The following is a 27,671-nucleotide window of genomic DNA, read 5'->3' as shown; positions in this document are numbered from 1 at the left end:
TTTTCTCTTGATTAATTATATTTCCGGCCTAGGCCTTTCCAACCTGCACCATGAGACTGTAACAAATCACAATTAGACAAAATCTGTAACTCTTCATTATTCTTAAATTTTCCTTTTCTTTTCTATTTTTTACTTAACGTGTGTGCGAGTGTTGTGTGTGTCTGTAAGCGCACATAGTATTTCTTTTTTTAGGTTCTAACAGAAAAAAAATGCTTATTTCAGCACACATGACACCAACATGGCCAGAGTTTCAATATTTTATTTCTTAATGGGATTAGGTCTTTGGGTTGGGTCCAGTTTATTTTCAAATTAGGCCCAGGTATTAGTATTAGGTGTCCTAAATTGGGGCACAGACCCCGGACGGTGATTTTACATTCCCGTAATCGGGTACTATGTTAAGTTTTGGATTTTGTGTATACATCTAGAAACACTATAGGTTTTAATGGGAATTTCAATGTTTCCTTGGTGTTGTCTTCTAGAGCTCCTGAAAGTATATAGATTTAGGAAAATTACTAAAATTTAATGGAGAATGGAGCAACCCCTTTTGGAAATAAGCTTTTCATTTGTGTTTTGCACGTTTTGCAACACCATATTTGCTCAGCAAATTGGCGGCTGCTACACAATTTCAAATGGCAACTCTATCAAGATTGAAATTAGATATTTTCCCAGCTTCACGTTCACATGTATCTACTATAGTTTTTCTTCATGGATCTGGTATGTATTAGAGGCTAGTGACTGAAAAACAGACTATTGTAAAGTATTTTTAAAAACCTTGTACGAATTTCGAAAGTGGTTTATAACCTCGTTCGTAGGATGAGTGGCACTGCTTGTGAGTCAACCCAGGGAGCTCCCGCCCGCAGCGGGCGGGAGCTCCCTGGGTTAACTCGCCTTGCAAAATACGTGTGAGCTAGTGCGTGCAATGTGATGCAGAACCGTTGGAACTGTCATACTCCTAGCCCAAACAAAATACATTTGAATGAATGCAGAATGCAGTGTTTTGTATGATTTTCTATTAAATCTGAGGCTGGTCCCAAACTTTTGGCCCCTTGCCATTTGATGTGGCCTGTATTAATTGGCAGAAAGAAAATTAAAAGGGAAACATTTTCTGAAACAAAAGGACAGGAGATGTTTCATGAATTCATATTTAATGATGATCCATTTATGAATATGACTGAGGAAATCTATGGGGCCTGTATCTGATCGATCTGAATAATTTTGTCTTTAAGTTTATTGTCTCGCCCACCAGAGGTGAAGGCGAGACTTGGTAAAGGCACTCATTCAGTGAACAAGGTTATGAATATAAATGTCGTCAGTCCATCCATCATCCGTCTGTCACAAACATTATGACACATAACTCTGCAACTGTTAGTCACTTTTCAACCAAACTTGGATGGTAGATGTATCAGGGGACCTGCATGTAATGGTGCATGCAGTTGGAGCTGGTCACATGGTAAGGTCAAAGGTCATTTTCAGGCCAACGTTAAAGTTTATGTGCAAGTCTCTCTTATTATGACACATAACTCCGCAACTGTAAGTCACTGTGGGTAGCCAATAGAAGACCTTCATGTCATAGTGCAGTCAGAGGTCACATGGTAAGGTCAAAGGTCAGTCAACATTAAAGTTTACATGCAAGACTCTCTTCTAACACATTACTGATCCTCAACCGTAATTCATTTTTCACCCAAAACTTGGGTTGTATATGTACTTAAGAGGCCTGCATGTCACGGTGCAGTCAGAGGTCCCATGGTAAGGTCAAAGGTCATTTTGAGGTCAACATTTAAGTTTACATGCAAGACTTTACGTGCAACGGTGCAGGACTCTTATGACAAATTTTATTCCATCCCAGTTATTTTACAATGAATGAACTTATGATACAATTCTGTTGCGTGCCTGCGCTAATCATATTTCTGGTTACTTTCACAAATGGGCGAGACACAACATTGCTTATGGCTTGTTTTCTTTTTCATCCTTGGAACTGAATATATAGGAGACACGTCAGAAGGATTGCAGGAATGGCTTTTCAGTATACTCGGAAAAAGTTTTTCTTTACCTCATTCAAAGATCATCTTTCCTTCTGCTCCATCGCGGTAAGAATCATAAAATTCTGTCGAGTTTTCATTTGTTTAACTTGTGATCAATAGCTTGACTCTTAAACCTGGGTAGACTCGAAATGAAATCTTAAAATCCTGTTGAGCATATGACTTAATTTCAGTTTTGTTACTTTGGACTCTAGACTGGGTCTCGATGGATTAAGACATTCAATATTTGATTTAGTATTCTAGAGGATAGTATCCTAGCAGCTTATCAGCCTCATGACATGATACACACCTAAGAAGAGATCATATGGGTGTGGTATCAACCCATTACAAACTATAACAATAAAAACATTGAAGTAAACTGTAACTTGAAAACCAGTAAAATAGTAAAAACTATTGTTTTGTTTAATGACGTAATCCTCATAGTAAAACAATTGAGATCCAATGTGTTTGCTTTCTATGTCGATTGCAATGTATCATCAAAGATTTTGTTGGCTCTAAAACCCCACATTTAGAGAGATGGTATATTTGATAAGTGATTAATAATAAATTTTATGTCAGAATAAAAGGCCTTTTAACTTTGATTCCTGCTCTCTTCCCATATGTCATCAAAATAGATGAAGCTTAATTTCATATATTGTGGGGCTAAAGCCAGGGTAATAATTTCCGAGTCCCTTGGAAGGGTATAGGGACATTATGACATAATTTGATATGCGCTATAGAAGAACTGCGTTATTATTATTATCAATATACAATAACAGTAAAAATCATTTCCTTTCCAAAGACCTTACACACCGATGAACGGGGCTCCCAGTACTGTATGGTTTGACCGTAAGCGTATAGCACCAAACGTACCCGAAGACTTGGAAAGCATTGATCCTATGTGTGAAGAGATTGGCAAGGTTATACAGCTAGAGGTGGACCAAGGAATTCCGAGGAATAAAATCATAGTCGGTCAGTATGAATACAATCATTGGTATAGTGTGGGTGCGTCGTGGTCTAGTGTTTCTGACTCTCGCCTTTCAAACAGAAGGTGGTGGGTTCGAATCCTTGCCATGGTGTGTTTTCCCGCAGCAAGAAATTTGTCCATACTGTGAGCTGCACTCGACCCAAGTAAGGTGAATGGGTACCCGGCAGGATTATTTCCTTGAATGCATGAGCGCTGAAAGGCAGCTCGAGCTAAAGCCGAGGTAAGAATGATATTAAAAGTGCGCCTCGGAATAGATGGCACTCTACAAAATGCCTATTATTATTATTATAATCAAGGAGGTTTAAATTGAGATGGTGTAACAGCAAACAAAATCCCTTTGAACCACGTCCGGAGCCACCAGCAGAAAGTATGTCAGGCCCTTTGCTTAATATAGGGTCATTGGGAAGTATGCTTTTGTGATTAAAATTACTTTTTTGCTGAAATCTTGGTCTGGTTATTTTTGGGGGGCATGCAAAAAGATGTAATCAATATTTACTGAAATATGACTCCAGTTTGCTTGACTGGGCATGCATGGGGCACAAATCTTGCAGATAAAATCATGAACAGCAATATTCTAACAACACCTTTTTAATTTTTAATTTGTTGGGAGCAATTGGAACATTGCCAAATTCTGGTTTCTATAAGGGTCAATTTTTTCACGAATAAAAGGTTACTTGATGCAATCTGGTCAAATTTCTTCGCACAATATGGTTTTGGAATTAGTGTTTTATCATATAGCTGCTTGAATAAATTTTTAGCTTTGGAGAACTTCAGATAAAAAAAACCTTAGCATAATAAGTTTTGTTGTTTTCTAGTTCTGTAGGACGTATAAGTTATTAGGCTCTTGAATTGCGATTCTCGCAGTTCGTGAAGTGAAATAAGAATGGAGGAAAATGGGTGTTGAACATACCAAACGTTTATTGTTTTAAATAGAATTGTCTCGAAGAAGGGAGGTGACCCCTAAGACTAAGTAAAGTGTATACATTAATAGAATAATTTTCTTTTGAGATAGAAGGTACCTATCCAATTAAACAAGTTTCTCCATTAACATTTATCTCGTTTTCAACATCATATTTTCTAATTAAAATTGAATTACAAGGCAAAAATTTTGACAGCAAGTTCGCTCATTTTTCATTTCATTCGTATACGATTATAAAATTGTTATCACTTTAATGAAAATTTATTTTGTTTTCAGTGCCGTGTGATGACTTATCAGGCCAAAGTATTTGTAACTTCGAAAATGATTAGACTATACTATCCTTATCTTTTTTACAGGTGGATTCTCAATGGGAGGATGCCTGGCCTTGCATGTGGCATATCGGTTCCAACAAGAAATTGCAGGGGTGTTTGCTCTCTCATCTTTTTTGAACGACAATTCTAAAGTTTACAAGGTATGCATCATACATTTGCCACTATTAAAGGAAATTTGATATTTGTTTTCTATTGTGTATCATAAATATGATATCCACACCTTTAATAGGACATATACGTATATAGTCGGGTAGATATGATCAAAATTATTGCATGACAGTCAAGTTGGATATATATGCAATTTTTTTATGAAAGTTGTAGTATAGGGTGTCTACTTCAAGAATCTGATGGGTGCCATACGGGCACCCTTGGACATTTTTTTTATTTACGTCATATGCCACACCCATTTTTTCACATACCTCTTAAGTATGACTTTCATAAAAAATTTGCTTTGATGGTCATGTTTTGGTTCTACTTGACTAGTATGTTGCTTTCTTGAAATGTTGACTATCATATCCCCATTTTCATTAATATTGACACTATTTTGTTCTATGACTCGTATATCTTAAATCTAGTTTTATATCATCTTCATCGCTCTCAAACTTATTCTCCCCAATCTCATATTCTTGACACTTTACAAATTGGTTGAAGGGTGTCACAAAGAAAGTGATTATTTTCTTTCATAATCATAAAAAAAACCCATTCCTGTCAGGAGTCCCGTTGTTTTAAGTTTTGTAAATTGTGGAAACCATTTCTAGCAATTGATTTCATATGAACTACCTTTAATAACAGAAGAAAATTGACATTTGTTGTATAATCTTTTACCAACATCAAGACATAATTAAAGCAAACAAGTATATTCAATCCATGACATCGTTTTAATTCAGAATGTTAACTTTATTTAATGTATACATGTCAGAAAGAAAACAAAAATATGGGGTTAAACACAAATATTTACATCAAGTTTTTAATATCTCAATACATTTTAATGAACTGCTTTTTGACTGTTTTGTCTCATAAAATGTACTCTCTCTATTCATTAGTTTGGGAGAATGTAACATGTACAACAAGGGTGCAAGTAGAAAAAAATGACAAAATAACAACAAAACTTTGAGTAAAATTTGACAAGCATATGAATGTAAATACCATTAATACTATGGAGATCCTCCCATTGGCAATGCAACACATGTACAACCATGGCTGTATGCAGCCGTTGGGCAGGGGGGGGGGGAATGGTGAGTTGTCCCTCAGAAATTGAAAATTTTTATTTTTTTAGATATTTTCTTTTACTGAAAATTTTCACAAAATTCAAAAGTATGCACAAAATCTTTCAATTTCACTTGAAAAAATGCAAAAGCGCCCAAATGATGAGCTCAGTTGCTTTTTCAGAAAAGTTTACGCATCCTGCCTGCCCCCCCCCAGCAAAAGAAATTTGCGTATGGCTATGTGTACAACTCTCCACTTTGGATACTGCAAATATACCTGAAAACCTCCTTTTTGCTCATTCTTCTGATATGACAAACTATTAATTCATAATTTGAAACCTATATTATGTGTCCTCTTATAAAAAAGAACATCTCTATCTTTGATAGACTTGAAAATGTAAGTGAAAATATGTATTAAAGTAATGGGGAAAATTTGCATAAAGTGTGACATCGTGTATGACATCACAACTTTTGGTCTCATTGCCTCGGAGGGTATAGCTTTAGTGATCTCATGATTTAAATGCTCATAACTTGCTAATCATTCAGTCAATCTTCCTCAAACTTTAATTGATCTGTTTCTTTGTTTTCATCTTTTATATGAATTGACTGGTTTTAAGGGTTTCACTTCTCCTTTGAATATATTCACACCAGTGACTACAGTTGTATACTTTTGTAGATACATACATTGATGTTTGTAGCAAAATTAGGTTTTAATATCATTGTTTAAACAGCCTAAATTTTCTTATTTTGTCTGATTTTTCTCTTTATGTTTCAATATACTTGTTGGGGTGGACTTTGCCTTTAAGGTTCAAAGAAGAGATAATAGAAGAATTTTCAAACACAATTCAACATAACATTGACATAGTCTTTAAACATTTGTATTGAAAAAGTGTATGAGAATGACATAATATGAAAAGTTGATGAACTGTACCAATAGGAGTTATTATTTCTTTTTTTAATATATAAATAAATATCACTGCAAACTTGTTTTTTTGACGAGAAAAATAATATTTCGTTTTATTTCAGGATCTTGCATCATCCGATTGCCGGAGACCACCCCTGTTTCAATGCCATGGAAAGGTTGATCCATTGGTCCTCTATGAATGGGGTGAAAGTACCAAAGACTTGTTAATCAAGGCTGGAGTCATGTGTCAGTTCCATAGTTATCCAAGACTCTATCATGAGATGAATAAAGATGAACTTGATAAATTACAAGCATGGATTGACCAGACATTAACATCATCGTGAAATCAGATAATTTGTTTTCTTTTCTTTTTTTAAGTGAAAACCTATTTCAGTATATAAAATGGGTTCCGAAAGAAACTTATCAAACTTCACAAGTGCACTACACAATTCCATCCAGTCAAAATGAACGAAATGTTGGTACAGGCTAGCTTGTATAATTTTTACTAAGCATGTGTCAATAATTAAGAGATTGGTTTTATCACAAAGAGGCTGTTGCCCCTCAAATCAATTAGTTCGGAATCAAAAGTCACAAAATGGCAGAAGAAAGACAAACTAGAAATGCTCGGCAGGTCGCGCGGTCGAGCATATGTATTCCCCGAATCCACCGCATCATCCATCATTGCGATATATAGAGCTCACACAGAAATTTGACAGGTAAATACAATTATCATGGCAACAATGACCCTGCCCACATTTTGCCTGTGGATACCAAATTCGATGACAATAATATGACGCAGCACCATGACTCTGCAGAACCCAAAGTATTCTCCAGTAGCACCTTTTGGGGAATACAATTATAGAGTAATCTGGATATATATTGTAAACCTAACCCCAACCCCCCCCCAAAAAAAAGAGGGATATGCATCTATTGCTTCTGTGTGCCAACTGCTATGACAAACTTTCTATATGGGAACAGCATGGTATTATAAATGTACCTTGGAATGAAGTAAGCATGATACATTGGATTGTCATAGTTCTTGGTGACACTCACTTGGATTGTTATCATGGCAATAATGACCCCCCCCACCAAAAATGATAGGCATCTTCGCTTTATTCTAATATTGCTTCTATGTGCCAACTGTTAAGACAAACTGGAAGAAACTCAGCCAGTATAGCACTCACAAGGAAATCTCTGCTATTTCCTTAAAAACTATTGTTACCATGGCAACGATGTCTCCGCCCACACCAAAATCAATAGGTGGCTTTGCTTTACCATCATGGACCTTCATGCCACATTTGAAGATGATAGGAGAAGAAATGCAGCTGGTAGAGCGCTCACAAGGAAATTTCTGTGGCAGCGGCGCGAAGAGGCCACATCCATATTATCTTCCGAACTCTGTTTGGGAGATACTATGAACATGAGATGGGATGAAACAAGCTTACCAGTTTATTGAAGTTCACAGTATGACCATCGGCATGTTTGATTGCCTCAATAACTAAGAAGTTACAGGAAGTTAATAGTAACATTTTAAACACACCTATTGAGGTCAAGAAGCATAATGTATGAATGGACTCAATAGCAGTCATGACCATTTGGTTTAATCCCATCTCATTTTTGTCTCACCTGCATAGCAGAGTGAGACTATAGGCGCCGCTTTTCCGACGGCGGCGTCAACATCAAATCTTAACCTGAGGTTAAGTTTTTGAAATGACATCATAACTTAGAGAGTATATGGACCTAGTTAATGAAACTTGGCCATAAGGTTAATCAAGTATTACTGAACATCCTATTAGAGTTTCATGTCACATGACCAAGGTCAAAGGTCATTTAGGGTCAATGAACTTAGACCATGTTGGGGGAATCAACATCGAAATCTTAACCTGAGGTTAAGGTTTTGAAATGTCATCATAACTTAGAAAATATATGGACCTAGTTCATGAAACTTGGACATAAGGTTAATCAAGTATCACTGAACATCCTGCATGAGTTTCACGTCACATGACCAAGGTCAAAGGTCATTTAGGGTCAATGAACTTTGGCTGAATTGGGGTATCTGTTGAATTCCCATCATAACTTTGAAAGTTTATGGATCTGATTCATGAAACTTGGACATAATAGTAATCAAGCATCACTGAACATTTTGTGCAAGTTTCAGGTCTCATGATTAAGGTCAAAGGTCATTTAGGGTCAATGAACTTTGGCCGAATTGGGGGTATCTGTTGAATTACCATCATAACTTTGAAAGTTTATTGGTCTAGTTCGTTAAACTTGGACATTAGAGTAATCAAGTATCACTGAACATCCTGTGTGCATTTCAGGTCACATGACCAAGGTCAAAGGTCAATGAACTTTGGCCGAATTGGGTGTATCTGTTGAATTACCATCATAACTTTGAAAGTTTATGGATCTGATTCATGAAACTTGGACATAAGAGTAATCAAGTATCACTGAACATCCTGTGCGAGTTTAAGGTCACATGATCAAGGTCAAAGGTCATGTAAGGTTAATGAACTTTGGCCATGTTGGGGTTTTTTGTTGAATAACCATCATATCTCTGTAAGTTTATTGGTCTAGTTCATCAACAGTGGACATAAGAGTAACCAAGTATCACTAAACATCTTGTGCGAGTTAGAATAGTTTTCAAAGTCAGCACTGCTGCTATATTGAACCGCATGATGCAGGTGAGACGGCCGGAGGCATTCCACTTGTTATTTCTTTTGCCATTTTGTGACTTTGGATTCTGGCACCAATTGATTTGAGGGGCTAGAGCCTCTTTGTTATTAAATCAATCTTTTGATTATTGACATGTGCTTAGTAACGATTATTGAAGCTAGCTTGAGTCAGTTTTTCATTTTGACGGTGTAAAATTTGTGTAGTGTGCTTGTGAAGTTTGTTAAGTTTCTTTTGGAACCCAGTTTAGATTATATTTTCAAACATAGTATTTCTTTTTGTACATCAGACCAATATTTATGATGATCTAATTCAATTTTCATGTGTTCAAAGGTATAGTTGAATACTTGGTTAATTTAAAACTACATTATAATTGCTTGGAATCATTGCTTTCTTCAATAATTTTTTTGTGTGGGGGGGGAATTGGGGTATGATCATTTTTTGTATCCAGCGAGTAAAATATGATTGCATTGAAAATAATTGGAACATATCGAGCAGAAGACATTTTACAGCTTACAATGAGAAAGTAAGAATCAAACCATAACTTTTTAAACTGTTCAAATGTACAGTCATCAGTTGTTTGTTTGAAGGATAAAAAAGCAATGTGTCTATGATATATTGAATGTAAGTGCAATAGACTTATAATCCTTGTTTTGTGCAGAAAAAAAACAGCTATCAAGAAAACACATTGTAGAAAATTGGTCCTGATAATCAATTCTTATTTACCTACCCATCTGCCATTTACTGTTTATTCTTATATTTTTTTTTACTGATACCACACTTTTATTACCGCTTTTCTAGTGACTTGTTCTTTTCTCTTTCCCATAGCTTAAAAATATCTTATTTTCATATTTTATACTACCAATCAATATTCAAGTGGGATTTTTTTTTATTTGCTATTTACTTTGAAATGTGGGATAATAATAATAATAATCTGCATTTGGGATAAGATGAAAAGAGAATTTCAAAAATGAAAATACATTTTAAAAATCTCTAAAAAGTATTAAACATTAATAAATCAAAGTAAACAAATATATGATCAAATGAATGAGCAAAGTTAAATTGCATTTTTATTCTACTGTTTTAACTGATGAAATATAACATAATTCTTACTTATAACTGATTAAAAAGACATATTACAGACCGAAAGGTATAGTAATATAGGCGCCTTTTTTATGCAATATAAAGAGTTAACTATATGATTGATTTGTAATAAATATATGTGGAGAAGAGTGATCAAAAGGATAGCACATGAAGGGATGATGTATGCTTTAATCTGCGAGTAATCTGCTTGAAAACAATTGTGGCAAAAATAGACAGTAGTGAATTATATCGCATATTATATCGCAATTATTATGTTGATTTGGGTAAAATATTGTACTTTTTATGAAAGAGTAATGACAATATTCTATTAAGTGTATTTTACACTTAAACAGTATGATCCATTTATTTTTGGAGTCTAAAAGGCATTAAAATGGTTTTGAAAAAAAACACACAATATGTATTTTGAAATTGCATTCTGTGGAAGTTTAGCAAAAGTTGTATTTATTGGCTTTTGGTAGCTTGGCCAGGGGGGGGGGGAGTGGATACCATGCGTAACCAAGGGGTCTCGAAAAGCACCTTACCTCACATATTTTCCATATTCTGAAAATGCACCCCTTAACAAGTATTGGCATGTGAAACCCTACCCTTAACTATTGGAAACAAAGCGATACTATTGGCATGTATTCCATGAATTGCATACCTAAACAAGTGCAGCAATATTTCAATTGTTATCACGGACGTTGGTCGTCGGTTTTACCTTTACTTTACACCAATGGGTTAAGTACAGCCCCACCTTCCACACATTGTGCAAATCTTACTCTAAACACATAGTGTTGACTCTTGGGGCAAAAAGTACATCCTTTATAAAACGTTTTAGTCTTAATTTTTTATACCCTCACAAATTTGACCCTAAACACGTAGCTTTCCTAGCTAAAATAGATACCCTTTTTGTCCATCTTGAAAAAGACATCCTTTTTACATGTTTTTGGTTCGCACATGGTATCCACTCGTCAATGTAAGTGGCCCCCCTGGGTAGCTTCGCTGTATGTTGGATTAAACGGCGTCATTCTTGTTAGCTTTTATGAACCCCATTGTAACCAAAATGGGAATAGAAGGGAAATATAATGCTGAGGGGAGCAATTTGTTTAGTTTTTTTGGTCAGTGATTATCACCGGCAGTTGTTATAAGCTACTAGAAATCCTTGCATTTGAATGGCTGAGAAAGAATTGATCAATGCACATCATGACATAATGCTCTCTGCAACACTCCTCCAATGAAATATGTACCTAAGATGGCTTAGACACTATTGGTAATGGTAAAGTCCAACCCAACAAATACCATTAATGAAGAAATATAAACATAAGGCTCAAATTTTCATCTAAATTCAATTTCAATATGAAAGTTATGACATTTTCAGTTTTAGCTTACTTTCACATACATATGCACAAAATGGAAATGATGGCATATAATCACTCCAACCAGTCCAACGAAAAGTTGATTTGAATAAAACGAGAAAACTCCAACAAACATGACACTGAAAATTTCTTCAAAATCGGATGTAAAATAAGAAAGTAATGACATTTTAAATTTTCGTTTAATTTCTCAAAACAGTTGTATGCACATCATGGTCAGTATGCAAATGAGGAACTGATAACATAAATCACTATTTCTTTTGTATTTTATTATATGAAATATGAACTATTCTAATTTTCTCATTGTCAAGTGAAACAATTATTTCCAAGACATGTAGAATTAGCATTTGTTTGATACTAAATGGTTCAGTCAAGTAGGTCCTTGTAGTCAAATCTACAAAAACTGAAATATTGTATAATTTGAACAATAAAAAACAAACGAAATAGTAAGTGAAAGACATCTGTCTCATTTGCACGTCACTGAAGTTGTGCATATCACTGAAAAATATGCGAAACTTCAAAATGTCATAACTTTCTTATTTTACATTCGATTGAGATGAAATTTTTAGTGTTATGCTAGTTTTTTAAATTTTCTCTATTCAAATCAACATATTCTTCGGGTGGACTTTACCTTTTAGGACAAGAAATATTTTACATTACAAATAATTAAATACATAAGAAATAGGGTATGACATCATATCGGGGGGGTGGGGTTCACTGACGTGGACAACATCCACTAAAAAGAAAACACAAAAAGGGTGTTTTTTGCGGAAAGTCATAGAATGCGAAAAAAGTGTAAATAACGCCAAAAGATGAGAAAAATAATCGAATGAGAGTGATCGAGGCTGGATATTCAAAACAAAAAAACTTTTTATCCGATGAATATGTTGACCCTCCCCCGGCATGATCTTCACCCGTCATCTGAATAAATATTGCATTCACTTTTATTGAAATTAAATTTGCATTTAGGCTAAATGATCGTTGATAATTTGTTCAGTTAGAAGACTTTTCGAAACTCGACGTTTCCTAAATTCCTTCTTTCCTCTATATACACAGACAATAATCTTACCACCATAATTTTCTTTTGGTCTTACCTGGCAATCATCCAAACGTACACATTTACAAGTTTATATTTTTATTATTAACATCATCGTGGAAAATTTCTTTTGTGAATGTCTCTCTGCCATTCTTTATGATTATATACAGTTTATACAAATTTCCACGCTGGAAAATAAAATGAAATTTGAATTGAATATCAGTTTCCTAAAAATAAGCGCAATTTTAAATTGTATAACTTTGTATTTCTCACATCTAATTTACCTAAAATTTAAGTGTGATGTTTTTTTAATTTCGCTATATTTGTTCAATTCAACTTTTTGCTGGGATGAACTTGTCCAATGAGGTAGATAACATTCATGTTCTTTGCAAATCCTGTGTCATATGAATACATGTAGCAAACAAGCAGATGTTCAAAAACACACAGCAATAAATAAAGGCCAAGCAAAAGTGAACTTGCATATGAATTTATTCATAAGAAACAGTTCATATATGACATAAATGTATCAAGAGAAGCTCTCACTTTTAACTTCCAATAAAGCGTTAGTACCAATCAACTTACTCTTCAATTGTATTATCTAGTGACATATGTACAGTTCAGATTCTCAAATTTGCTCATTTATTTTAGGCCGTGTTTATGCTTCCACTTTTCAGGCCAGAATCAGCGTTTCCAAACGTGGTTAGTCCAAAACACGGTTGCGTCCATGCTTACTTTCATTTAAACGCTGTTTTAAAACGCCGATCGTAAACTCACAAAAAGGTGCGTTTGTAAACGTCGTTTGACCAGAATCAGGCTTTCTGGGGAAGCATAAACAGAACCACGATCGTAAACGTGTTTAAATGACGTCATTTGGTACATGCTTCCGGTGAGATGAAAATCCGCGGGCAATACAGTCGTATTGCTCCATGCTTATCTCCACGTAATAAAAATCGGAAAAAAAAACTTTCGAAAAAGGCGCGCCCAATTTGACCTCGCTTTACGATGCGAAGCCAGCTGGAGATCATGATTTGTTCTGAAAATTTAAGCATAAACAGCACTCCCAGAACCACGTTTACGATCGGCGTTTTGAATCGACGTTTGAAATCGCTGATTCTGTCCTCGCAATGGAAGCATAAACACACCCTTAGATGAATATTGGCCAAGAGTAATTACAATTTTAAAAGCCATGATTGTGTTTTGAGATACACACAAATTGTTGAAGGTTTTGAGACATTAAATTTATCTTTTCTGGAAGGTTTTTTTCCATTTGTTATAATGTAAGACTTGGGTTACAAAAGGAAAAGACAATTATAAAGCTTATTTATATATATATACATCAATAAAACTTTATTATCCACATATATATAGTCAGTAAATGACACTGCACTAAATATGAATAAAAAGCTCTGAATAAAAGTCAACACTTTAATACAATAAAACTATCATTTATGAATTGCCATGATTTCATTTCAATGGTATGTTTGAGTTGACTTTTATTATAAAGGATCAAACTTGAAAGCCCTCTATTTATTTTCAGAAGATCATTTCCAGCAAGTGACTGATTCCAGCACACCTAAAAATGTAAATTAAAATTCACTTTGGCAAATTTGAAAATGAATAAAAATGTAGCCATTTAAGTTTGCAGACAAAATCCTTATCAATACAGATCTGACATAATAAAATTGGCAGTAATTATTTATGAAGAGGTTTAATGGAAAGCACTTTGCTAATGATCATAAGGTACATGGATTGACATAAGTCTTAACCCATGTGAGAATTTAGCCAATATTACCGGTACAACAAAAAACAAAAACTTTCTCTCATTAATAAATCATTTGCTGTATGAACAATTAAAAACATAGACTGATACAAAGCTCTATAGCTCAATTAATGAGATTTATCATTCATATTTTACTTTCAATTTTCTTCAGAGTAGTTTGTTGTACAATTAAACAATTGCGCTCATGAAAAATATACTCTGTAAAATTGGATATTTCACTTCTTCTAAATACTTTGGTTTGCTTTCAAGGAGGAAACGTCAAGTGTTTATTGCTTGATTTGATCTGGACGGAACTGCTAATCTCTACACAGTTCACCAAACGAGACATGCACTTTACACAATCACAAAGATCTACTTACTATTTCCAATTACTTCTACATTCACATAAAGACATTTATACTCACACCTAACTCTATGCAATTTGCATAAGCACGATGAATAATTTTTATATTATTCCAATTATTATCATTATTATTTACACATACTTTATGAACACCAATTAGAAAGCACATTCTAGAATAAACACAACACCACAGGTGTCAATATATGACAAATATATTCCTTTGTTTCAAAGTGTATCACAGAGCTATGCAGACGATCAAGCTCACTGTTCTGACGGTTATATAGCAATGCAATTCCACATGTATTCCTCGATAAAAAGACTTCGATCTATTAAGCTACAATTTAAAAGAAATCCACAAGATTTCGATCTTTGTAATACGTTGCTATTGCAATCAATGAATGAGCCAATAAGACATCAAACGGCATTGATGTTCCATTGCACACAGCATAAGAAAGACATTATTAATGACTTAAAAATGGTTGCTATCTTAATTTTACCATTAGAAAGTATGAATTCACACGTGAGAATGAATTTATATTTCATTTGGGCAAATACAGACTACTGACACTACGAGGGGGATTGGGATAAAATGTTGGTCAGATATAAGATGGACTTAAATAAGAGAAGCAACAATGAGTATGGTGGTATTGTATCACAAAATCATATTGAAATGTAAATCCTATTAGAAATGATCTCAGAAACTTGCAAAATATTTTTTGGAAATGATCTCAGCAGCTTGTAAAATCTTTATAGAGGAAAGGATACAGGTCTCGCTCTTGAAAGTTACCAATCAAGTAATTGTCAAATACTGGATTCTAGTTGCCATAAGGAGAGGTTCAAGATGGCTTTATGGCTTTTTATTGATTTTGTTCATTGCCATTATTCACTAAAAAATGGAACAAAATGTCTCCACACATGACAGATTGCCAATTTCAAGAAGGAGGGGGTAAGTTGAAATAATTTGCTTTGAATGCATATTTTAAAATCTTGTGATTTCATGACATAAAAAAGCTTGTTTATACATAGTGTGAAGAATGATTTATGCCAAGCATTGGCCAAGTCTTTAAAGAAATGATTTGATTTCTTTACTTTTGAAGCAGGTTTGTGCAATGAAGAAAGGGACAATAATGAATGGGAACCTACATCTTAAGGCAGTGAGATTGGTTGGAATAGTTGATCTTGTGGAGGTATATACTGATTAGATGTCTGTACTGAACAAAGAGCACACATGCCACAGGTCACCAAATATATACTCTCTCTTTCATCTAGTCACAAAACAAACATTGTTTAAACATTAAAAGTCATCAAAATTTCTTTGGTTGTTTCTTTGACAAGATCAAAGAGAGGAAAGATAATGAAGTTTCGAAAAAAGAGAACTACTTTCAGATTAATTATTCTCGAATGAGGTAATAACCTTCATACTCTTTCACAGCCTCTGAAAGTAAAAATAGTTATGAAAATATACTTAGAATCCATCTCTGATGTATGCTCCTTATGTTTCCAAGCAGGTTACATATTTATAAATGGTTAGTCTCATTGAAAACTCTTCAGTTTAAATACATTCCAATCAATCCTCAATTAGTGAGAAATAGTTATCCTGTGAACACAATCTCAAATAAATTGTATGTTTATATTCAAAAGCTTTAAAATTGACTCTATTTCACTAACATAAGGGAAATGTAAAACAAAATATGACATTATATGAATAAAAAAATTGTACAAATAATTCTTCCATCCTAAATTAAGACCATGAGCTGACTTAAAATATGATTTCATAGGATATGGGAGAAACTATTATAAAACCATATTTCTTGTATTAAAAATATAGAGTGCACATCCACCAAACATATACAAAAATTACACAAATTATTTGCTATTTCAGTAATTATCACAAACAATCAAACCCATTTCTAGATAAACTTTATACAGAGACATAGTTTACATGGTCATATTGTGACCCAAATCTAAAATAGTCTTCATATATTTCATAGCCTCATCTTTATTCAAAGGTTGGCGTCTCTAGGGGCGGCTAGGGCGGCCACCTTTTATGATTTTTTTTTCAAGTGGCGGTATTAAAAATCCGAAGGGGTGCAAAGATGTTTAAAAAATGAAGAAAGAGAGAGAGGCTCGTTTCCCACATCATTCAATTGAGAAGAAGGCTACATTAAAGGCATATGCTAACGTTGTAGACATGTAATTTAAAAATTATCAAAGGAGAGAAGAAATATGTACATAATTGCCTTTCTGTCAACCTAAAAACTCTAAAACAACAAAACAATTGAAAGAAATCCTTTTGATATACATTATAATTGATGGCTTTGTGTAATTTCTATCGTGCCGACAATAATAGAACACATAAGTGTATGGATGAAATTAAGATGGTATTTCCGGTCACTTTATATTTCACTTTTTGAAGCACTTAATGATTTTCGGACACGATTTTTTCTGGGCTTCATTATTGTAACATATCATAGGTGCAGGTGATAAGTGGGACTTCGCAGCTCAGATTTTAAAAAGTCAAATCAATGTTAGCTAATACCTTTAAAGTAGCCCCCCCCCCCCCCGCCCTTTACAATACACTGGCCCTGCCCCTGATTTTTCATGCATTGTTTCAACATTCACTTCCTATTCCATTTTTTGCAGCAATAAATATCTTGTATTGTAGAAATGTTTGGAAAAACACTGTCAAAATATACAAATTAGAAGGATCAAATTTTGATATCATATATTTTCAGCAGACATTCTGTTTCTTTGGATGCAATACCCGCTAGAAGCCGATTGTGCATGTAATCGGATGTTTAAATAGAATTAGCAGATAATGGTCCTCTTTGGCAAAACAATCTCTGCTATCATAAGATTATCATTCATGGGCATATCATTGTCAGTCAAAGTTCAGTTGATCAGTTCCATGAATAAAAACGAATACCTGACTCATTCCTCCAAAGATTTTAAAATATCTCCAATTTCCTTTCAGTTTATCTTGTTCTATTATGTTTCTTGATAAATTTGCCTAATTACTGTGATATTTTAATCATGATTTTTGTTGATGCTTAGAACAATCTCATTCTTATCATATTAATTAACTGAATTCAAAATATCCTCAATATATAAGAATTCACTTGTGATTTGTCCTATCCTTTAGTATATAGAATATTTCGATATGAAGATTGAAATAGTCTGCTAAACATTTTTCAGAAGATTTACAGAATACCCTGTACTTTAAAGTTAATTCAAAAGACAATGTATTCGTATAAATATCTACTAAATATAATTTGGTTTATTTTGCATTATTCTAAATGAACTTTGGTCCACTTATTTCGAAATGACAAACTGAGATATCAACGGTCTCGCTTTCCGATAATTGTAAATGCATACTTGTCAATTAAAAAAACAACAAGAAAATGCATGAGAATTCTTTTATTGCAGATTCCTGAAAGTTTTGTAAGTACAATTTAAAAAGAGAATCCCTTATATTGACAAAATGAAAAGTCAGTAAGTTTATAGAATTGTAATCTTGCAATGGCTTCTATTAAGTAGAGCTCTGAATTGCATAATATGTCTACTTATGAATAGGCATGAGCACAATGGATACTTATCAAACATTTCTGCTCCACATAATTAAATCATATCTTCTTGTAACTTATATGAATGGTTCTTTCTTCACATTTAGAAGCATTTATATGATCAGAAATGCTCTACATAGCACTGCACTATACTTTCAAAGACCCCTGCATTATTCCAATAGCCATACACTGAAGACAGTGGATTGGGAGTTCCTCAGGGATGTTCTATATCATCATGTAAAACTTGTAAATTGTTTTTCTTGACTATTAGTTCCCAATAATTCTTTTTTGGAATAAATACATGGTGTCATCACACATATATCTTGCTTTGGTGCTAAAGAAAGAATGAAAAAGTCGGTTGTTGATTTGAAATATCTTGTTCTGAAAGAGAGAAAAATACATTTGTCTTTTTTGTCATGTTGGAAACTCCCTTTATGGGAACAACTTGATGCACATTTTGTAAATGCCTTCCAACTTTGGCATATTTTGTAAGACATGCCTCTTATTGTTTCCCAGATTTGTATTCATTGAAATGGATGCCCCAGATCCCAGACTCCAGCGTCTTGAGACCTATAGAATCTTATACATTAAGGTCTACATCTTGGAGGTTGGTATCACCATTCATCTCTGTCACTTCCTCATAGGAAGGTGGGAGGTTGGTCCCGTTCTCACCATGAGCATCAACCTTGGTCAACTCCAGATCAGGGACTTCCTCTATGGCATTATTACTTCTCAGATGGGTCAGCCTCGGGGTGGTCAACAAAGTCCAGCGCTGTGAATTATAAATGTATGAAGGGTCTATCAGTACAACAAACACAGCAAACATTACTCAATACAATATAAGAAAAAAATAACAGCAGGGGAATTAGGTCAATCCATTGGAGATGAATATCATGCATGATATCGGGGTAAGATTTCATAAAACTGTTGGTTAGTTATACACAACATTACAAGCGACCGGTGATCCTTCCTCTGCTTGAGATACCCAATATGTTCCCTGTTAAATATGAGGGCAGGGAACATTACTATCATTATTAATCAAATCTTGACAACCTTTGCATTAGAAGCCAGAAAAGATCATATTAACTTTAGCTGGTAAAATACAAGTTATTGAGAATCTCATTCAAACACAGGGCGGGTGTCATCAGTCGTGCATTTAAAAAGCTTTGGCCTTCAAATCAACAGCGCAGTACCATCCTACATACCTTCCTCATCATATCTGATCAGACATACCTAGGGCCACTACCTTCATAAGTATAGCGGTCTGTAATACAGCCTAAACAAGCCAACTGAGACTTTGGTAGGCCTATTAATCTTACTCAAGATTGGAACAAGGTGATAGACATATCCCAAAAGCAGGGTGCTACATGACTTTTTAGAAGTACTTGCCCAGTCGGGCAAGTAAATTTTTAAATAGTTGGAATATGCTTACCCAAAAATTTATTCCACTTGCCCGAAAAAATCCTTGAAATTTTTTTCACCTCTCCAAAAGAAAGTTTTGCGGTTTTATAAACCATTGACCTTTTTCTCTCCTTTGACATAAACTGATCAACCTTGTTATTGCATTTCTTTTTTTCGAAAGTGGTTTTATCTTGCCTGCCATGACCAAACTTACGGTCAATGTCATATCATATTGACCCTAATTTTGGTAATTCTACTGTGAGAATTTTGCTTTCTACTGTGTGAGTTTTGCTTGCCCAATTCGGGCAAGTAGTTTTGGTCTTTACTTCAAAACACTTGCCCGACTCTAACTTTTACTTGCCCTGGGCAATCGGGCAAGTGCCAAAAGTCAAGACATATGCACTTGTTGATATAAGCTTTTAAGTATGGTCTGTTTCCAAGATCAATGTATCAATATGCAACTGATACCAATCTGAATCTCATTAAAAAAGTAAATATATAAAAGGGATCAAGGGTAAATGAATAATACAATCATATTTCTCAGAGCCTCTAATGTAGTGTCAAAGTATCCATTCATAGCTATTTATGAACAAAAGCACAAACAAGGTCAACGTGATAATTGATATTTGAGTCGCAATGGCCCGTATTCTAATGTCAGGTTTAACTTAAACTCAGGTTTGAAGTTGTAGTTTAAGTATGGGAAGCCAAAAGTATCAATTTTTTTTAAGTTGTATGTTTCTTGTGTTAACTGTGCTCTTTCCTGATTCATCGATGGTAAAGACAATCATCTATTTATACTTCCTAGACAATCATGAATGATTTGAGAGCCAAGTGAGCTGAAGTATGATACCTCTACACTGTTAGTGATTTATGTAACAATCTGCTATCCATACTTAAACCACAACTTTAAACCTGAGGCTAAGTTAAACCTGCTATCAGAATACGGGCCAATGTGTTTTGTGGGAATGTTTTCTTGCCCTGAGGAATAAATGATAGATGACATTGATCATGGGATGATGGCCGATGAAGTATGCTGGGTGGTAGAACATGACATCGAACAACATTGAAGTATTAATGACTTGTAAGTGATATATCTAGGGTTAGATCAGTATCCTGATATAGAATCCTCATGTACTAGGCATGTTGTTTAGTGACTTAAGATGAGGTAGCTATGTTTAAAGTGGATCAACACTTCAACATTGCTTCTATGTCAGTATGTAACTTGTCACGTTACTATTTTAAAAGAAATCATATTTCTGTAGATTTTTTAATGTTATCAATTCAATTTTGCCCAACTTTGTCAATGAAAAGGGTCAACCATTTTAACCTAATTATGAATAATGATTATGAACGTTGCACATTCAAAATGAAGTTCCATTTAATTTTCACAAAACTCTGAGTTGGTACAGTGCCTGTATAGGCCAAATCTGCGGTGTGTATATATATATATATATATATATATATATATATTTTTTTTAAATGTAAGTTTATGTAGTTTATGTTCATGTGTCTTTGAAGTTGACCATATTGGAAGTCGGGTAGCCCAATAGACTAGGGCAGGGCTTCTGATATACATTATGGAATTACAAAGTGAGTCTAAACCTCGGTTACTCCATCAAAACCACTGTCAATTTCATCAAATCAAGGGGGAAGCTCCTTGATCAAATTTTCCAAATTCTGAAATACATATCAAAGATTTAGGACGTATTTATACTGGGTCTACACGTACTCCTTTTGAAGATAGCAGTGTTCGACAATACATGAAAATTCCTTTAAGATATTCCTTTAACAAATACCCAAGTGGAATACAAACAAGTAAAAAGAATTGATGCTGAACTTAAGTGGAATTCCTATCATTTTTATAAAAAAATTTAAGTTTAGCAGGTACATAAAAAAAAGGGGGGGGGGTCCATGCACTCATTGTCAAACTGTTCATACCTCTTTGAGTGAGCCTTTGCTGTTAAAGATAAGTTGGTAGCAGAAGTAACTTGGAGGGCAGATCATAGATGATACAGCCATCATCCATCCTAGCATATATCCCCACCATGGATACACATATACATCATTGTACTTCAGAGGGGTGTATTTCACAAGACTGAAGATGAAAATTGCCTAAAATTGACAAAAACAAAGTCATAAATAAATATGATGGGAGATCTGGATTTTTTTATTTTCAAATGAATAGTGAGTGATAAAAATTGGTGAATACACTTCTAAAAATAAAATTTTGAAAATCAGATATTGATAATGTAGATAACTACAGTATCATGTTTTTTGTTGTTGTGAATACTGTATCTTAATGGTGTGATTTTGCCACTTGTTTTCATTTCTTATTATTTGTAAATAACTAGAATATTTTTTGTCATCATACTCTCTTCATTTTTAATATTGTATTTCCTTCCTTATGCAGGAGCTCCGTCGGTAGAGCGGAGGTTTGGAATTCCGGTGACCCGGGTTCGATTCCCACTAGGTGCACTGGTGTCCTTTGGTATGGCATTTATCTTCATTACCAGGTTCCTCTGAGAGGACCTTAAGCCATTGATCCTCTGGTTGCATGCTTACAAGCATTCATGCTTTCTTTAATAGCAGTCAGGTAAAAAAAATCACTACCATTTGTCACTTTTACCATTACCATTTTACCTCAATCTGTGAGCGGGGAGCTAATCAATGTTTCATCACACTGAAAGATGTTTTTAATAAAATGTAAACGAATGAATGAAATTATGTATTATCTCCTACTTATTAGATTTTTCCTTTTATTCAAGGAAAATAGTATGGACTACTGGAATGGTATCACTTGACTTACAAAATAAATAAAATTTATGCAGTTAATGGTGAATACAATTTACTAGATAAACTATGTACTAATTAAGCTGCACATTGCAGTACCATTTTTCTCACTCCTCCCTCTGTCATAATTTTTCCTTTTTTGAGGGTGGGGGGGGGGAGGGGTGGAGGGTACAATATAAATCTTTTGAAGACGTAAAGACGATCATATACTTACCATAGCAAAGCATGGAGTGGTTATAAGCCAAGTTATCTTCAGATATTGGCCACAGCAAAATAACCCTTTGAAGTCATTCATTGTGCGGAAGTTGCCTATAAACCTATCCGCACCTGGATACATACAAATAAAGAGAGAGAATATAGATTGCATCAATCATTCGAAGAATATGACCCACAGCATTTATATTGCACCATGTATCTGTTAAAAACATTCATAGGCGCAGGCTCATCCAATAGGTTAATCACTACACGTCTGCCGAAGTAAGTGAGTTTTTAGAGACGATTTAAACAGTTCTATGCTGTCAATTTCACAAAGTGAAGAAGGGAGGTCAAGAGGCGTATATCAAATAAACTGGAAAGAGTGCAATACTTTATTTTTCTTATGAATATTAAAAGTCTGGTGCATCATCATCGTAGTTTTTCTAACCACATGAATATAAAGAGTATTCAATATCATTCTTATGTAAAAGGCACTGTATAAATGCAGATTATTCAATGATTAAAAATTGGTAGAATGAGCAACAACAAAAATAGTAATGATATGTCCATTTATCTAAGTACTACAGTTACTATGTGCATATAATCAACTACCAACACTTTGATACTTGGTATTATATTATTACCCTGGCTGTATGTAGCCGAGTCGCCATATAGGCTCTTAGCATTCAAAATAACAAATCAGTACCAGATACCCATTCACTGCATATTGCTTAAAGAGAAATTCCAGTAGTTGCAATAAACACTGATTTCATGAGAAAGTCTGTAAAACCAGGCTTAATTGTCAGTATATCATCGAGGATCTAGATCTGGTACAGTTACATAAACTGAACTTTGTGAAATCTTGAAATCTACACCGAAAAATATTCACACTGAAGATCACCAACACAGATAGGCACACGTGGGACAGTGTACTATTATTGCTGGAATAAAGACCCGACGGAAGTGACCAAATCCGCACTTATTTTGCTTATTTCTCAGCAATTACACAATTTCTTCCAAAATCCTTTGGCACATATTTTTTATTCATACAAACAGACACTTGGGTGGTCATTATATTAGATTCTGTAAAAAGTCATTTTGAGATCGTTACCAATACTGGAATTTATCTTTAAGTGAATCAATATCTTGCTTTACGAAATAAGCAATGACTGGGATTCAAATGGCCCTACATTTCAAAGTCTGGAAACTAATCAACTTGGTAGCAACAAACATATAGGAGTATGGGGAGGGAGATATGGCACCACAACTTGAAAATAACCCCCTGGGTTAGACACGCGTGACAAAAAACCCCCACTTTATCAGGGTGTTTTTTCAGTTTTGGATGCAGTCCGCACGTGGACTCACTAAGGGTATCAAAAACACTGATTTTAAAAGAAAAAGTGTGGTTTTGAAAGACTGGTTAATGGTCGATCGCGGGGTCAAACGTATTTAGGGTATGTTTTTTTTCCCCGAGGTCATATTTTGGAGACAACTTGTTTAGGGGCCAAAATGTGTAAATAAAGCCCACGGCGAGAAACCTGTTTAGGGGGGGTATTTTGCACACAGAGAAAAACTTGTTTAGGGGGTGTTTGGAAATTCCCTGGTCATGCGTGTGTACAACAATATAATTGACCCCCCCCCTCGGGAAATAACCATGGTAAAATTGTAGGGTAGCCCAATTAATTATGACTGTCCTGAAATTCTCATGGATAGGATGAAGGTAAAGCTCAAATACAAACTCTGAATAGAAAGATTGTGTTTCCTACGTTGCAAGGAACTAGGGCCATTCCAAGAAACAGTTCATGATCATGACCAGGGGACCGTGTCATAAAAGTTGTCAGCACTGACAAGTTGTCTTTCTCCGACAGTTACCATAGTAACTTTCAGTGGCCAGTGCCTTTCAGCCAATCAAAACCAAGGATTTCACTGAAATTGTCGGTAGTGACAATTTAGTCAGTGCTGACAACTTTCATGAAACACCCACCAGTTCATATATAGGTTATGCATGGTTTTAGGTCTTTAACAACCTGTTGAGGATGAGGTTCAGGAAAGCATTCCTACTAAAGTTCCTTATGTTGTATTGATGGAACCCAGAAACTATTATAGGTCATGGGTTATTTTGGGGTAAACTGCCCTTTATCTCATGTGTACTTTTCTTTGTTGCGTGTGTGCCAGATAGGATACCATCCCAAATATGACACCAAACGACGGATATCCCCTACAGAAATTTTCAAGCTTGCGGAAAGCGTGCGACTAGCTTGCGCAAGCCTGCGGCATGCTAGTAACTAGCATGCGGCTAGCTTAATAAGCGTGTAATATGCGTGCAGAGTAATAGTTAAGCGATCTTTTAGCGAGCAGGGACTGTTCGCTAGCATGCACTCGCTTATTAAGCGAGCGCCCTGCTAGTCGCATGCTAGTTACTAGCAAGCAGCACGCTTAAATTTCTGTAGGGGATGTTTGAAATGGAAGAAGGAAGCCTTTTCATGGATCATGTACTCACCATACACCCAGCCAATTGCAACACTCTCAAAGAATGACACAAAGAGAAGAGCACTGCCACTGGCTGAATAGTTATCAAACAGCTGGAATACATACATTCCACCCTGTTCAGAGGAAATGACAGGTTTTCAAGGTAAACATAACTATTTTCTTTACTTCGTCAATTACAAGACTAGATAGTTTTACCAGATAAATGAACCGGAAAGACCAATGGCAGACCGTATACATGTCAAAACAATCCAATAATATAGACCACATAAAAATAGAGTTTCGGACATTACAAGGCTATAATGTCAAGTATATAGAATAATGTATAGGCACTGTATGGCTATATACACACATTAATGTATTCTGATACTTGAAGTCCCAAAACTGAAACTTATTTTCATGGAATGTTTGATTAATAAACTGTAATAAACAATATTTTTTTCCATTTCTCTTTCAAAGTTTAAACAACTATCATGAAAAAATAGACTCCAAATGGTCAAACCATTCAGTTTACCTATGAACTTTGTACAGAACATACTACATACCTTTTTCCCATGGAAATACACTTGTTAGCAAGAATATGTGGGGGGGGGAGAAAGGGTGCAGTGTGCAAACAGAAATGCACATTAAAAAAAAAGGAAAGGGTTGTTTTTCATGATTGGGCGATGTACGTGTGTACAAAAGGGTATAAAAATACGTGTATACTTTCAACTGCCCTAGTCTGAGTAAAGGGTGTACAAATTTCACCCTAGTTCATGAAAATGGAATATTCAAGACGTTTCTAGGGTGGGGAAAACAGGATAGTACTTTTTTTAGCTTCCATTTTGAAAGTTCACGTGTCCATCATATAATGACACTGAATCTCCAGGAAGGTGCCCGGAGGAGGGGGGGGGGTGCACTTGCAATAACGAGTGGATACCATGCGCGACCAAAAAAAAAACCACTTTATTTTAATAAAAAGGATGTCTTTTTCAAGATAGGGCATGTTATGCATGTACCCTAATAAGGGTGTCAAAAACACTAAAATAATGAAAAAAAAGGGTATCTATTTCCCTACAAGATAGCTACATGTACATGTTTAGGGTCAAATACGCGAGGGCCTATACAAATAATTTAGACTAAAATGTTTTGTAAAGAATGTACTTTAATTTTCCCCCAACAGTCAACACTACATGTTAAGAGTACGATTTGTGCGAGGTGTGGCCGTACTAAACCAAATCGATGTAGGTAAAACCGACGCCCGTGACATAACAATTAAAATATCGCTGTACTTGTTTAAGGGTTAAATTAAGGGAATACTTGGCAAGAGTATCCTTTTGTTTCAAATAGTTTTTAAGGGTAGGGTTTCACACGCCAATACTTGTTAAGGGGTGCATTTTCATAATATGGAAAATACGTATTTAGGGTGGTTTTCAAGACCCCATTGTCGTGCATGGTATCCACTCGTCAATGGAAGTGGCCCCCCCCCGGCAATAACCAATAACTAATCTAAAAGTTCAGCAATGTAATGTTGTGTCAATGACTGAAGGTTTCCCGACAATCTATGGAAACAGGAAATTCCAGTTTTCACATCAATGATCATTATTAGGAGCAGTGCACTAGTAGAACCCATCAGTGTGCAACACGTGTCCCATCATTCATTTCAACATTATTGATTAGTATATTTGAAGATGCGGGTGTGGAAAATCCTGTTGTTATTTGCAATGGGTGATCCAGCTCTGTTTTTATTAATGTATTGCTAAATCATTATTGTATATATTGTGATTGTCAAATTGATAATAAATAAATACTTACATATGTAACCATGGGTAAACCCGCTATGCAGAAAAATAGACATGTGAAGAAAGCAAAGTATTCTCGCCTGCTTCCTTTGAGCAAGTAGTTAGGGAAGAGATCGATGAATGCTGTCACCAAGCCTTCAACACCGACAAACTTTTAAAAAACAAAGCAGAAACACAACGTGAAATTACAAATCCTGATATTAACTAGAAAAACAACGGCCAGATAAAAGGAATAAAAGAGCAACATAATGGGAAATAACAACATATTAAAGCAAATCCAAAGCAATAGTAAAAAAATAAATCATATGGTATTTCGTCTAATTACCATATGATATTTTTGTTTACCTTTGCTTTGGTTTTGCTTTCTTCTTGTCAAGAAAAAAGAAGAGAGAAATCTGCTCCAAAGCTTCGCATATTTTTCGTTACGCCATTCCGGTTGTATTGATCTGCATCATCATCTGCTACAATGAGCTGCAATTTTAGTGAAAAGCAGCCGCATAGCGTAGCCGTCCAAGGACCCCCGTTTTCACAAACATTTGTAGTTCCAAAGCCCATTCCGAGGACCCTCCTTTTTACAATAAGCCCGCTCCAAGGCCCCCGTTTTTTGTCTCGCCCGCTGCACACACCTACCTCTTTTTTGGTCGAGTACCCCCCCCCCCCCCGGATGTTAAATTACTTGTTAACCAATTGCCAATGTTGAAAGAATTTTCTATTTTGATAAATTTCCTGGAGTTGGGCAATGGGGCTACACCACAGATTGTAAGGACATTATCTTAACTTGACCTGAGTACTTACTAATC

The 27,671-nt window shown here is 35.0% G+C and overlaps 2 protein-coding genes across 5 annotated transcripts in view; one reads left to right on the top strand and one right to left on the bottom strand.

Annotated features, from left to right (window-relative positions):
• The first annotated feature begins 595 nt into the window (after positions 1-595).
• Positions 596-7,264, top strand: LOC121418239 (lysophospholipase-like protein 1). 2 transcript variants are annotated; one of them, XM_041611987.1, is made up of 5 exons: positions 596-714; positions 1,988-2,087; positions 2,821-2,990; positions 4,282-4,397; positions 6,489-7,264. In XM_041611987.1, the coding sequence occupies exons 1-5, from the start codon at positions 630-632 to the stop codon at positions 6,708-6,710; spliced, it is 693 nt and encodes a 230-aa protein (XP_041467921.1). In that variant the 5' UTR covers positions 596-629; the 3' UTR covers positions 6,711-7,264. The 2 variants fall into 2 exon arrangements, with proteins under 2 accessions (XP_041467921.1, XP_041467922.1); XM_041611988.1 differs by lacking the exon at positions 1,988-2,087 and having other exon boundaries at positions 627-714.
• Positions 7,265-18,498: 11,234 nt separating this feature from the next.
• The window catches only part of LOC121418237 (sodium- and chloride-dependent GABA transporter 2-like), a 74,386-nt gene continuing 65,213 nt past the window's right edge, over positions 18,499-27,671 (bottom strand). For all 3 annotated transcript variants that reach the window (XM_041611986.1, XM_041611985.1, XM_041611984.1), the window contains 5 exons: positions 26,885-27,022; positions 25,104-25,206; positions 22,623-22,735; positions 21,557-21,730; positions 18,499-18,989 (listed from right to left, as the gene is read on the bottom strand). In XM_041611986.1, the coding sequence (XP_041467920.1) occupies positions 18,798-18,989; positions 21,557-21,730; positions 22,623-22,735; positions 25,104-25,206; positions 26,885-27,022 (720 nt within the window). In that variant the 3' untranslated portion in view covers positions 18,499-18,797. The remainder of the gene's footprint in view (positions 18,990-21,556; positions 21,731-22,622; positions 22,736-25,103; positions 25,207-26,884; positions 27,023-27,671) is intronic.

This window comes from Lytechinus variegatus, chromosome 7, assembly GCF_018143015.1.
Source record: "Lytechinus variegatus isolate NC3 chromosome 7, Lvar_3.0, whole genome shotgun sequence".
Taxonomy (NCBI): Eukaryota; Metazoa; Echinodermata; class Echinoidea; order Temnopleuroida; family Toxopneustidae; genus Lytechinus; species Lytechinus variegatus.
The sequence above is the reverse complement of the archived record's forward strand: the minus strand, read 5'-3'. Positions and strand labels throughout refer to the sequence as shown.

Coding starts and splice junctions, on each gene's coding strand:
- LOC121418239 (XM_041611987.1), top strand. CDS start 630: ATGGCAACTCTATCAAGATTGAAATTAGATATTTTCCCAGCTTCACGT. Junction 2,088..2,820: donor TTTCCTTCTGCTCCATCGCG/GTAAGAATCATA, acceptor TCCTTTCCAAAG/ACCTTACACACCGATGAACG. Junction 2,991..4,281: donor GAGGAATAAAATCATAGTCG/GTCAGTATGAAT, acceptor TCTTTTTTACAG/GTGGATTCTCAATGGGAGGA.